This window comes from Eleutherodactylus coqui, chromosome 1 (genome assembly GCF_035609145.1).
Source record: "Eleutherodactylus coqui strain aEleCoq1 chromosome 1, aEleCoq1.hap1, whole genome shotgun sequence".
Taxonomy (NCBI): domain Eukaryota; kingdom Metazoa; phylum Chordata; class Amphibia; order Anura; family Eleutherodactylidae; genus Eleutherodactylus; species Eleutherodactylus coqui.
The window spans coordinates 351,895,299-351,908,271 of NC_089837.1; the positions used below are offsets into that span (position 1 = coordinate 351,895,299).

Here is a 12,973-nt window from a genome sequence, read left to right on the forward strand (position 1 = left end):
CATGGCAATTTTATCGCCATCTCCGCTGTGGAATTTTCCCCCTCTGAACAACAGGGTATATTCCACACAGGAATTCGTAATGAAACCCGCACCAGGCTAGGCTTTCCGTGGCTGCTGCGGACATTCCGCTGGAAATCAGCCCCATATGGATCCCGCCTGAGAAGCGTTTGTTGACAACTACCAAAAATGTTATGTTAGCAGCTTTAACCTGACTAAATACGAGGTGTGAAAGCTAAAAATGCCTAGGGCCACATGAACTCTAAATACCTCTCTACCTGTTAGTACAGTATTTCAGCATTTGGGGCCCAATTTTTTAATTTTGCACAGGACCACACTTTGTCTGAAACTGACCCTGAATAGCATTTACTTACATACATCTAGAGTATTCCATAACTTGAAGGAATTAAAGACTTTTGTCACTTTGCAGTATGTTTATACCAGTGCGTAGAAGCCTGTTGTTATCGCTGTTATCCGTTATCTTAATTAAAGTTACTTACAGGAAGTATATTGTCTGCAAGCTGCAGGTCCCTATTTCCACCAACACACCAAATATATACACTTTTTACAAGCTAACTGAAAATGATCGGGAAATGTTACTTTCTGAGTAATATATACTAGATCTTCTAACTGTCTTTGATCAAGCTGAGTCACAAGGGTTCAACAGATACATTTCTAAAAGGAAAGCAGATAGCAGACAGCTTCCTGCACTCGTTTCTGTCTGATAATAGGCAGTCTTCCTCACTTTACTGGAAAGTAATTTCTTTAACATTACAGAGACGGTCTCTCAATTCTTGTAATGTGCTAATGGTGTTTATAGATATATTTCTGTGTGTGTGTGTGTATATATATATATATATATATATATATATATATATATATATATAAAACGTATAATAATATGTTGATCACATCAATACTAGAATGTACCATAGTTAGTGATTACTATGCATTACTCCTACGGTGTAATGTACCTGTAAAATAAGATACGGTAATGCTAGAACGCATTCAAATGACACCTTCATGAGGTTAATGTTACTGATGTAGATGGGAAGCACCTGTGTTTTCAACATCTTTTGCAAATAATAATGGATTGGTAGGGCAGCGTGAGGATAAACAGACGCGTCACTACGTCTGACATCAAAAAGTAAAAGCAGTCGCAGAACAAGGAAGTATGTAATCATCAGTAGTATAAAGTTATATTCCATAGAATAACAATTCAGTTTGTTTTAGAGTTATAGACATACTAATATGTGGCACATGTAAGTACATAAAGAAGAATATGCATAGAATACATGCCCTATAGACAATTAAGTTACAGTCCACTATTTTAATGCTTGCATGCACATGCAAGTGGTATGTACAGGAGGTTGTGAAAGCCACATATAGCCATAGGGCACTGGAAAAAAAATTCCAATGCAATAGTATAAATAAACGTAATAAGAAACAGTGAAAATGTAGACAGTGGTAGTATATTGGACTATAGTATTATATAATGTATTTGTCTATAATAGTATAGCATTCACAAATATCAAATATTAATGATGTGAGCTGCAGACTATTTGATTGATAACATTCAAAGTTCTTTTGGTATTTTATATAACACAGACAGCATATAAGTATTGCAGTTGTAGAGTCATATAAATAAGCATGTTCTTATCATTTCTGTACTTGTCATCTCAATGCAATTGCTTACCCCACGATGTAGCACAGGACCCCAAACTGGATGAGTCTAAAAGTCAGCCCAACTTTCTTGTCCCGGACCAGGACCATCCTTGGGGTATCATATTCAAAAAAGAAGTCGGATATCTCTTTCTTAAACTTGTGCCCCATTCTGAGCTCTGTCTTCTGAGAACAGACAGCTTGGAGCAGCTCCTTGGAGTGGCAGGGTGGAGTTCCTTGGTATCTTACTGAATTCTTGTTTGCTCAAGAGGCACAGTAGTATTCCAGTGAGCTTCTGACAGAGGGCAGGATGTAGTAGGATTCCTGGACAGCAGAGAAGACCTATATGAGTACATGCTGTCGATTCTGGACTGAGGGTGGAAGTAGGAGGGGTGTGATCATTGCTAAACTTCACTGTAGTTGGCTGTGCATGAGAATTTACTAACACCACAAGCACATGTGATATATGGTAAAGTGGAACTGCAGTGCTGAAAGCATCCAAATCAAGACAATATGATGAGGTTCCAGCTACTGACTTGTTAGACTCTATTCACATCTGCGTAAGAGGCTCTGTTCATAGCTATGTAATGCATGCAGGGCAAACATGCTGGACAGGTGGAGGAACTGAACGGACCCCATTATAGTCAATGGGGTATGTTCGGCACATTAGAAGTAGGATCCGTTTATTCAGGGGATTCTGGTCTCCTGTTCTCATATCAGAACAGAAAAACGGAATCCCTAGCGCAGATGTGAATTTAAAGGAAAGATGATTAGCTTCTTTATCATTAACAAGTTCTGGATGCATTGGAAAACACATGAGGTTGAGAACTGCTGAAGACCGTATAAAGAGCTGTCAGGGATGCTATCTTTCTTCTGGAAACTGATTACGGTCAGTTGAAATTAGTTTGCAGATCCTGATGGTTTTGATGGAAAAATCTGTCATTTATTGGGATCCATTGATCTCCCCACTTAGGGAAATCTGATCAATTGGATTTTCATCTGTCCACTCCTATTGTTTTCTCCAGATAGTGAAGAGATGTAGTAGCATAGAATCATAACACAGTAACATAGTGCTGATAATATTATTATACAATGTACTATGCTATTTCCTGGAATATACTGTAGCAGGATATCAGTAATATGAAAGAGAAGTGTAGTAACCCAGTACATTATCCTGGTCCCCTGCATAAATGTCATACATGTATGTCCTGTGTAGATGCGCTGTGCAAAATGTCCTGTCATAGTGTTATGTGTATTGCACAGCTGCAGTAAGTGAGGGGTTAAGTGTTTGCAGAGTTTGGAGACTGCATGTAAATGTATCAGTTATGTCCTGTCATGTGGTGTGAGAGAGTTTATAAAAGTGAGTGCTTGAGAACGGGAGAGAGTTCCATCTTCTAGAATTTCAAGCGTCCATCTTCTAAGGCTGCTAAAGTACAAAGTCACATGGGGGCACCTTCAGCCTTCATGTGGTGAAGATAGAAGAGGAGGAGAGATTTCCCATACTGCTTGTGAGCTGGATGTAAGGAGTGTGAGCCCCAGGAGAGAGAGAGCATCTGTAAGTTCTAATCTGGGTTTCATCAAGGCCATTGCAGAGGTACTATCTGTAGTGTTAATTTTCCTATGGGGCCATCTGAAGTCTGGATCACCGCGTAGAAACACACCCATTATTTGTAACAGCCACGCGTCTCCAAAAGTTGGGTGGAGGTACTACAAGATAATAATCTCTGTTCACATGTGCGCCTTTGAGCCTGTAAGAGCCGTGTGGAGGTACTAAGTTCTGAAGTCTATTCATTTGCCTGCACTGTGAAGTCTACAATTGAACTGCCTTGTGTTATCTGTTTCCAATTTCAAGTAAAGCTTATGCTGGGCTCTAACCGTTCCTAGAGACCCTTGGTGCTTAAGAACTGGCTGTGGCTGAATTTCTTATCCGCCAAGGGTCACATCAGTGTGTGTAGGAATGGTGGCGTCACGTGTGACAAATGTTTCCCCGTTCTCTCCATTTATTGGGCTGCAGTGCTAGTCTGGCCTTGGCTGACTGTTAGACGTGAGGCTAAGATTTTGGTGAGCAGTTTTAAATCCACATTAATAGGAGAAATGGGGCGATAATTTTGCTTATCTAATGGGTCTTTTTCTGGTTTGGGAATCATTGAGATAGCTGCTAAGAGAGTGGATTGTCATACTTGGCGTTCTTCTTGCATAGTGTTAAAATAATTAGCGAGGTGTACATTTAAAATCGAGGAAAACTTTTTATAATATAAAGCTAAAAAGCCATCAGGGCCTGGGCGTTTACTAACCTTGAGTGTTTTAATGGCATCTGCTACCTCGTCTGAAGTGATTACTTATGCTAGAATTTCTATAAATGTTTTAGTAACCAAGGAAAGCGTAATAACTTGAAAATTTGAAGATAATTATTCTGAAGGGGGAGGTTAAGAATATAATTTAACTAGAAAGCATCAAAATTCTGAGACTATTGTGAGCAGGTTTGCTGTAATTATGCCACTTTTGGTACGTAGTCTATAACAGGGACTCATGGGAGGGTTTGCTCTGAGTCTACGGGCATCTGCTTCCAATTTCAAGTAAAGCTTATGCTGGGCTCTAACCATTCCTAGAGACCCATGGTACTTAAGAACTGTATATGGCTGAATTTCTTATCCGTCGAGGGACATATCGGTGTGTAGGAACGTTGGCGTCATGCGTGACAAATGTTTCCCTGTTCTCTCCATTTAATGGGCTGCAGTGCTACTCTGGCCTTGGCTGCGTGTGTCCCTCCAGGATGGAGCTTGGTAAGTGCCACCGTGGCAAGTTAGCACTCTACCCTCCCAGCTCCCCACATATGTCAGGTGTCCGGGGTCTCCCTACGGAACGCTTCAGAAGAAGTATAGTATCATGTATCAAATCAATGCAAAAATAAAGAACCTCCCCCCACCCAGGTTTTAAAAGGTAAGTACAGTTGCAAGTAAAAGTAAGTGAACTCTTGCGAACTTCCTTAATATCTGCATTGATTACTAATAAAATGTCAGATTTTTATCTATGCTACAGTTATAGACAAACACAAACTAAACTAATAATATACAGAAGTAATATTAATGTATTTTAGTGCGCACATTGAGTAAACATCTACAGTGCAAGGAGAAAGAATGTGAACCCTTGAATTGAATACTCTGTAGTTCCCCCTTTAGCAGCAATCGGTTCCACCAAACATTTCCTGTAGCTGTAATGTAGATTTGTACAATGTTGAGGAAGAATTTTGAACCTTTCCTTCCTGGAAATGCATTTCAGTTTGCGCTCACAGCCCTTTTCAGACCACAGCACAGCATCTTCATGTGGTTAAGTTCAAGAATCTGACTTGGCCATGCAAAGCACAAATCATCCTTTACAACCTTCCTGTTTTCATCACCCAACATCAATTTAGCTGAAGGTCATCAACTTCTGCTTTTACATTCTCCTGTAAAATGTTTTGATACATCTTAGATGTTCCCTCAATGATCACAAGACTTCCAGGTCCTGGGGCAGTAATGTAGGCCCAAACCATGATACTCTTTCCACCATGATTCACAGTTGGGATGAGGTTTTGGTGTTGGTGTGTAGTATTTTTTCCTCCAAACATAGCAATATATACCAGCTTCTCTACAACACATCTTTTGAGGGAGAGAAAGCCGCAGTGGAATGCTGGCGGCCAAACCGCTCCAAAACCTGCGGCCAAATGCCGCAGGTTTTTCAGTGCGCTTATCCGGCGGAAATCTTGCGTTTTTTCGGCGCTGCTGTTCCGCGAGGATTCTGCAGAAATTCTGTCCCGTATGACCCCAGCCTTTAAGTGGTTTGCATCAAGGCTTAGTTCACACTAAAATATATTCCTTGAGAAGGACAGATTGGTCAGTAACTGGACTTCATGTGCCTTCATTTAATATTTAATATAAGTACCTTTAAGCACTAGTTAAAATGTCATTGCAGCTCCTGGTGATCACGTTATCACGGGGGATGCTACTATACATTGAAGTTAATTTTGAGATAAAGACCCAAACTCTTTTGTATTCCTAAATGGTTGTCTACAATTTTACAAATTGCAAGAATGGTGCTAACTCAAATAGCTACAGAGAGTACTAATAGATGTATTTTTACATGAATTTGTAGTACATGTGAATATATGAACTTTTGGGGAAAGTGTAGTTTTCTTCACCTTCTAACAGCCTGCTCTCTCTACAAAGGTTCACAAATCTTCTTTGTCACCAATAAAATCCATCTAGTGCAGAACATTTGTGTTTGATACTCATGCTGTGAAATAGGAGGGAGAGAAGCAGGGAGGTGACAACTACGACATATTGTAACTTACATCTATCACATCTCATAATTAGATCGACACACACAGCACAGCTCTGAAATCACACCAGGAAGAGCCGCACAGTGAGCATAGAGAAAAAAAGATGTACCTTTAGGGCAAAAGCACATGGGCGCATGCAGCGTATTAGCGCATGGATCGTGTTTTTATTTTCTGGACGATTCAAACTATTGCATACGAGTTTGAAAAAAGAAAAGCGGGAAGATCGATCCTGCCCTATGTTTATCAGACACAGTATTAACTACGTGCGAGAAAGATGGGGCAAGTACTATCTTTTCTCGCACATACAATTAACACACGAAAATCCTAATAGTGGAAATGAAACCATTAACATTAAAAGTTTTGTTATATCCCGTTATGTCGCGCCCGGCCGATATACGCTGTCCGTCTCTACAGGGAAGGAGACGGGGCGCAGTGCAACGAGCTCCTGCCCCCTCTCTGCCCTCTCTCCGCCCCTCACTACTATTTGCAATGGGAAGGGGCGGGGTGGAACTTAGCTCCGCCCCACCCCACCCTCCCGTTGCAAACAGTGACGAGGGCCGGAGAAGGGGGCAGACAGGGGGCGGGAGCTCATTGCACTGCTCACGTCCTGCCTCCTCCCCCTCCAGAGAGAGACAGCGTATATCAGTCGGGCGTGAAAACCCAGCCGTTATACAGGCGTCTGAATAAGCCCTACCTCAAACTATTTTGGCTTTATTTTGAGACACATGGACCTTTCTTATTATTTAAAATTAGACAGAATATGGATTAATTTTGTAGGTCTTTTTATGGAGAATGGTCAGAAATAGGAAAAAATACATTTTTTCTCATTTTCCCATAGTATGCTTTAAGGTAATCAGTTCAATTAATAGTGATACCAAAAATGAATCCTCTAATTCTCCTTGCACAGAAAAATCAATTCTTTGCACGCTGTTTAATGTATGATGTCACTACAGCGCCAAAAACATAAGCCGCATTTTAACTTTTAATGTATCTCCCTCCCGTCTATTCATGGATGTTAATCATCCAAGTAAAATAGTTTTTTACACAAAGGTGCAAAAGCATATAGGATTGTGGTAGAAATAAAATTAGTCCCTGGCGGTAATTTTTGCATGTTTTGTGTAACATTTGAGCACCTGACCCTCACACAAGACACTAATGTGTCATGCAGGATCTCTGAAATTTGTATATATGGGTTTGGAGAGATGATCATTTTTTAGGGGGTGGAGTGAGGATTTTTATTATTATATTTTTTTCTTTATTTTTTCCCATTTATTTGTATTTATTGTATATGTTATGGTATTTATTTATAATATTTTATTTCACAGTAGGAGTAAAGGCTCGTTTACACATAACGATTATTGCTCAAAATTCATTTAGATAATTTAAGTGATAATTTTTCAGTGTGAATGCAAAAAATTTGCTCACTATTCGGTCGCAGTATGTTAAGCTGACTTTTCAGTCAGCTTTAAAAATCTCGTTGGCTCACTGGCTTCTCGTCCTGTGTAAATGCTCCCTGCTTAGCTCTTCAGATAGGAGGTGACTGAGAAACAGACAAGAAGCCCGCGATCCAACTTGAAAAAGACTGTGGAGGTCAAAACATAGCTATTTCTGTGCGTTATGGGAGAATAAACGTATCTACGTTATCTGCACCTGTTTATGCTGCCAGGTCGTTTGAAAGACCGTCGGCCCGTGTAAAATTATCTATGTTCTCCCTGCTGTCCTCACATAGAGATCATTGATAACAGTGATCTAATGGTAAGACCATTTGATCACTGTTACCTGTGATCTGTATGCACATACATGCAGAAAGGACACACATCATGCCTTCTCTCCATGCCTCTGTAGTGGCCCAGAGTTTATGGGGTCCCCCCCAGAATGTTCAATGTCTGTCTCATGTCACTGTCTTGTTTGTAGAGTGCATTAAATTTATGTTTATTACTGTTTGCAGGCATCAATGGGTTAATGTCTGGTATGTTCTGTCCTGTTTTGAAAATTTATCGTTTGTGGTGACGTGATGATGCTTGATATATGTGTTTGCATGAAAGCAAAGTAGGTTCAGTCTGTCAGTCTGTGAGTTTGTGAGTCAGACAAGTCAAGTGAGTCTGATGACTAGTGAGTGATAGAATCTACGGAGTAAAGAGAAACAGGAGCATAGAAGAGTCTGAGAGGTGGTCCGTTGTTTCCGCCTGGGCCTAACCTTAGCCGCCATCTCCAGGGAAGTGAATGTGCCCTGGACTGAAAGAAACGCGAGGTATCCGCATGTGTTTGAGGAGTGTGAGTGACTGGCAGGAGAGAGAAAGAGAGGTGCCGGGAGAGTCAAGACCTACAGATAACTGGGACTGTAGAGATACAAACACCCCATGAATCCTCCCTGCATCACCACTGTAAGAAATGTTGGACTGTTGTTAATACCCGGTAAGTAAACGAACAGAACCGAACGTTCCCTGTTCCTGTTCAGAACAGTATTCTTTGTGCGTTGACTACTTTATTTCTTGGGATTCATGTCTCCAAGGATACACTGCAGAGGACGGAACGTTGGGGTGACAATGAGTGACAAATTGGACTATAGGTAATAATGGTTAATGTCCCTGTGATCTTTCCTAGCAGTAATGAGGTCAGGTCCCGAGCTACCCATAGGGAGGAGATGGTAGAGCTCCAGTGACAAGGTTAACAACTCTACCCCTCGGCTGAGGGCCTGCTCCTCGGACGCTGCACCTCTAAGCCCATCTGCACAAAGAATCCATCAAATTAATCACATAAATTAACAGGCAACAGCCACAAGGGCTGCTTGTTTGCATACTAATATATGGAAGGGGTTAAACTATACTCTGAGAATGTTGTAATGTACTGAGGCATTATGATACTGTAATAGATTCACTTATAAAATAAAGTCTGCCATAAACAGTGCCGCCCTCAAAGTCAATGTAAGCTGTCGTAACCTAAGAGCTGTGCACAAGGACACGAGTGCCTACTCCAGCTCCAGTTTTTGAGAATCACTGTTGGCAAAAAATTTTCACAGCAACTATATAATGTAGGCAATAAAAAGGTAGCATTTACTTAAGCAGTTCCTCTTTCCTGTAGATGAAACAGCAGCACATACATAAAAACTTTATTAGGAGGGTAATTATGGGCTGCTGTTTGGACTACAGGAAAGAGGAATAAATCCCACCTTTCCTGACTTTCTTCACAGCAGTACATACTGTACATATGGGAATATATCACATTCTCTTATTCCCTTGGGGGGGGGGGGAGGGGGGGGGGAATATCAGAAATCAAAACTGAAAAAACTGAATGACCAAGGGAAGAGTCTTCACCTACAGAGAAGTCTATTATGATGGATGAAGATATTTGGTATTCTTCATGATTTCGCCCAACAGATGCTCTCAGCTGGAATTTGAGCAAGTTTTGCCCATGACGTTGCTGTGGTTTTGGTAGAGGGAGCACAGACACCCAGTTGGGGATACCTTCACTTTTGTAGCTAGCGCTAGTATCATCTCTCAGTCATCCAGCTATGGTAGTTTTGGAGGCTTTCTCCCATCTCTTTAGGCCATGTGTGAGCACAAATGATCCTTTTTTCACAAATAATCTCAGTCACCAAGATTGCTACATATTCACAACACAAAAATGAAGCAATAGGCATGGTTTAGTAGTTACTTCTCAGTTGCTGGTCTGGGAAAACATATCAGTGCTTAGCTGTTTGTTAAGCATTTAAAGGGGTTGTCCCGCGCTGAAACGGGTTTTTTTTTTTTTTAAACCCCCCCCCCCCCGTTCGGCGCGAGACAACCCCGATGCAGGGGTTAAAAAAACACACCGGGTAGTACTTACCCGAATCCCGGCGGTCCGGCGTCTTCATACTCACCTGCTGAAGATGGCCGCTGGGATCCTGTCTCTCTGTGGACCGCAGGGCTTCTGTGCGGTCCATTGCCGATTCCAGCCTCCTGATTGGCTGGAATCGGCACGTGACGGGGCGGAGCTACACGGAGCCGGCATTCTGCACGAGCGGCCCCATTGAAGACAGCAGAAGACCCGGACTGCGCAAGCGCGGCTAATTTGGCCATCGGAGGCCGAAAATTAGTCGGCACCATGGAGACGAGCACGCTAGCAACGGAGCAGGTAAGTATAAAACTTTTGATAACTTCTGTATGGCTCATAATTAATGCACAATGTACATTACAAAGTGCATTATTATGGCCATACAGAAGTGTATAGACCCACTTGCTGCCGCGGGACAACCCCTTTAAGGATATGGGCACACTTAGCAGCCTAGTTTTTTTAAGAGTGATCCTGCAGTAAAATGTGTCCTTACATGAATTTTTTACATGGGGCTGGTACAGAGGCGTAACTTGAAGCTCCTGGGCCCCAATGCAAAACCTGTAACAGGGCCCCCAACTGTAATGCTTTATTCATAGTACTGGGCTCCCTATATGGAGAAGGGAGGCCTTATGGGCCCCCTAAGGCTCCTGGACCTGGGTGAAATTGCATCCTCTATAGTTACACCAGTGGGTTGGTATATATTCATGCTCATGGGGTGGACCATTAAAAAATTGGGCCAGAACTTTCTAAGTTATGCTACAAGAGCTGCGTCAATGATGGCACACACACAAACCAGGAGCTATGACAACACCCAACTGCAGAACACTGTAGCCGGAAAGGCAAGGAAACTCCCCTAAAAAGTCAAAAAGCAGTTTAGTCTCTAGAACAAGCTGAAAAGCATACAGCTGAGTAACTCTGATCCCCTCTTTTCCCCATAGCAAAATTTGGAATCAGGTGCCCCCCCCCCCCCCTCAACAAAAAAAAATGATTGTAACTAAGGCTATGTACAGAGCCACCCATGTAGATCTAGCATAAAGTTTTGATAAAATAATGCAGTATGCTGCACTATTTTATTCGGTAAAGCGCCAGGAAGCATGCTGGGAACCCAACAGTCGATATGGTCTGTTGCATGCTGAGAAGTGAAGCATCTGACACTTCCATCTTTTGGAATCGATCAACAAGAAATACCAGCAAGATGTGGACGGACCTCCCAAGCCACCTTTTACCCTCGCTCCACACACAAAGATAAAGATATAGAAAATAAAGATAAAGAAATGAAAAAGTTAGAAGAGCACCCAGGCAGCTCTACTTGCACTGCTGACCTTTTCTTTAGATTTTCTGTATTTTTAGTGTAGAAACACACAGTGACAGCTGATTGCCCCAGGACCGAGACCTGAAATACCATGAAACATGAATGCGCTGTTGCACTTACTTCCTAGGTCAGCTCTAGCAGATTCATCCTGGTCCCGGAGCAGGCACAGACATGAATGATTATCTCTGCAGAATTTGACACACATACATCTTTGGCTCCTTTCTTTTCCATCACATTCTTTACATTTCCCACACCTTTACACAATCCATAGTGTCCCGATAGTAATTAGGCCCCACACAGTAAGTGTGGCTTTTAGGCTGCCTATCCACGGATGAGTTTGAATTGCGTTACCCGTGGTGATAATCCGGCCGCGGGGAACGTAGTGAAAGCTCTCCATAGTGTTGCTATGGAGAGCCCTTCCCCCCTGTCCACGAGCGGAGAATTATTGCGATTCTCCACTCGCGGCCGGCAAATCACAGCATGCTGCGATTTGCCGTGATTCTCTGCGGTCAGCCTATCAGATCTGCCAACTCCTGCTCCCGGGATACCGCAACGCCCGTGGACAGACAGCCTAAGTCTACTCCACACAGTAAAAGATCAGTATTAATGCTCTTTTGCCCCAATGAGTAATAATGCCTCCTTTTCTGCCCCATCAGTAATAGTGCTGTCTCTTCTGCCCCATAATTAATAGTACCCCTTTTCTGACTCCATGAGTAATAATGCCCCCTTTTTCCGCCCCCTCGAGTAATAATGCCCCCTTTTTCCGCCCCCTCGAGTAATAATGCCCGCTCTCTTCCCCCCATAATAGTTAATGCTGCCTGTTTTGATCTAATGAGCAATAATGCCCCTTTTCTGTCCCCATAATTAATTATGCCACCTTTTCTGTCTCCATAAAACTGAAAATGCCCCTTTACTGACCCCCATCACAGCAATAATGTCCCTTTACTGGCCTCCATAAAAGTGATAATTCCCCTTTATTGGCCCCCCTCACAGCAATAATGTCCTTTTACTAACCCCCATCACAACAATAATGTCCCTTTACTAGCCCCCATAAATAACAATGTCCTTTCACTGGCCCGTATAAAAGTGATAAAGCCCATTTACTGGCCGCCATCATGGTCTGTGCGCCAATAGAATAACAGTAGCCTTTTTTAGTCCCCCATCAGAGTAACACTGCGCCTTCTCTGTCCCCCATCATAGTAATGGAGCCCCTTGCCTGTCCCACCATCAGAATAATAGCGCCCCTTTTTGTTCTGGTTTAAAAAAAACACATACTTGTTGCTTGTTCCCCAAGCCTCTCTAGACTGTATCTACCTAGTTTCAGGTAGCATCGTTACGGGCCATACATGTAACTGATGCTGGTGAATCCCTGGTCTCAGAGTATGAACCCAGTAATCGCCCAGCTCTGGCCATGTGTATTAGCATGTACACATACCTAAGTATGAAAATACAGCCAAAAGTAGCTTGGGGAGCGTGCAACAGATGAGTATGTTTTTTTTCCTTAACCAGCAGACCAAAAAAGGGCCTGACTGCTTTTCACCTGTTCTACCGAACTGTTGAGATCCAGTGTTAGGAGCCTCCCTCAGCCCGCTGGAGAGTGGGCAGCTGGGGGCCCCTTAGACTTCAGATATCGCAGGCCCAGAGCCAGAACTCCAGCTGCTCCAATAATAATCCAGCCCTGCAGGAGGGTCATGAATAGAATCCAATTGCTTGAAAAAGGTGAGCTAAGCACAGTTTAGATTATTACATTGATAGGGATCTCAAGAGGGAATTTGTGAGGAACACAATGTGGTAGGTAATCCATAAGAATAATAACAGTCTGGGAAAGAGGGTTCCCTAGGGAAATGAGAAATATGCAAGGCACAATAGCC

The 12,973-nt window shown here is 42.5% G+C and overlaps 1 protein-coding gene across 2 annotated transcripts in view; it reads right to left on the reverse strand.

Moving 5' to 3' along the window:
- The window catches only part of P2RX1 (purinergic receptor P2X 1), an 85,652-nt gene extending 83,672 nt beyond the window's left edge, over positions 1-1,980 (reverse strand). For both annotated transcript variants that reach the window (XM_066576931.1, XM_066576921.1), the window contains exon 1: positions 1,694-1,980. In XM_066576931.1, the coding sequence (XP_066433028.1) occupies positions 1,694-1,830 (137 nt within the window). In that variant the 5' untranslated portion in view covers positions 1,831-1,980. The remainder of the gene's footprint in view (positions 1-1,693) is intronic.
- Between the last annotated feature and the right edge of the window lie 10,993 nt (positions 1,981-12,973).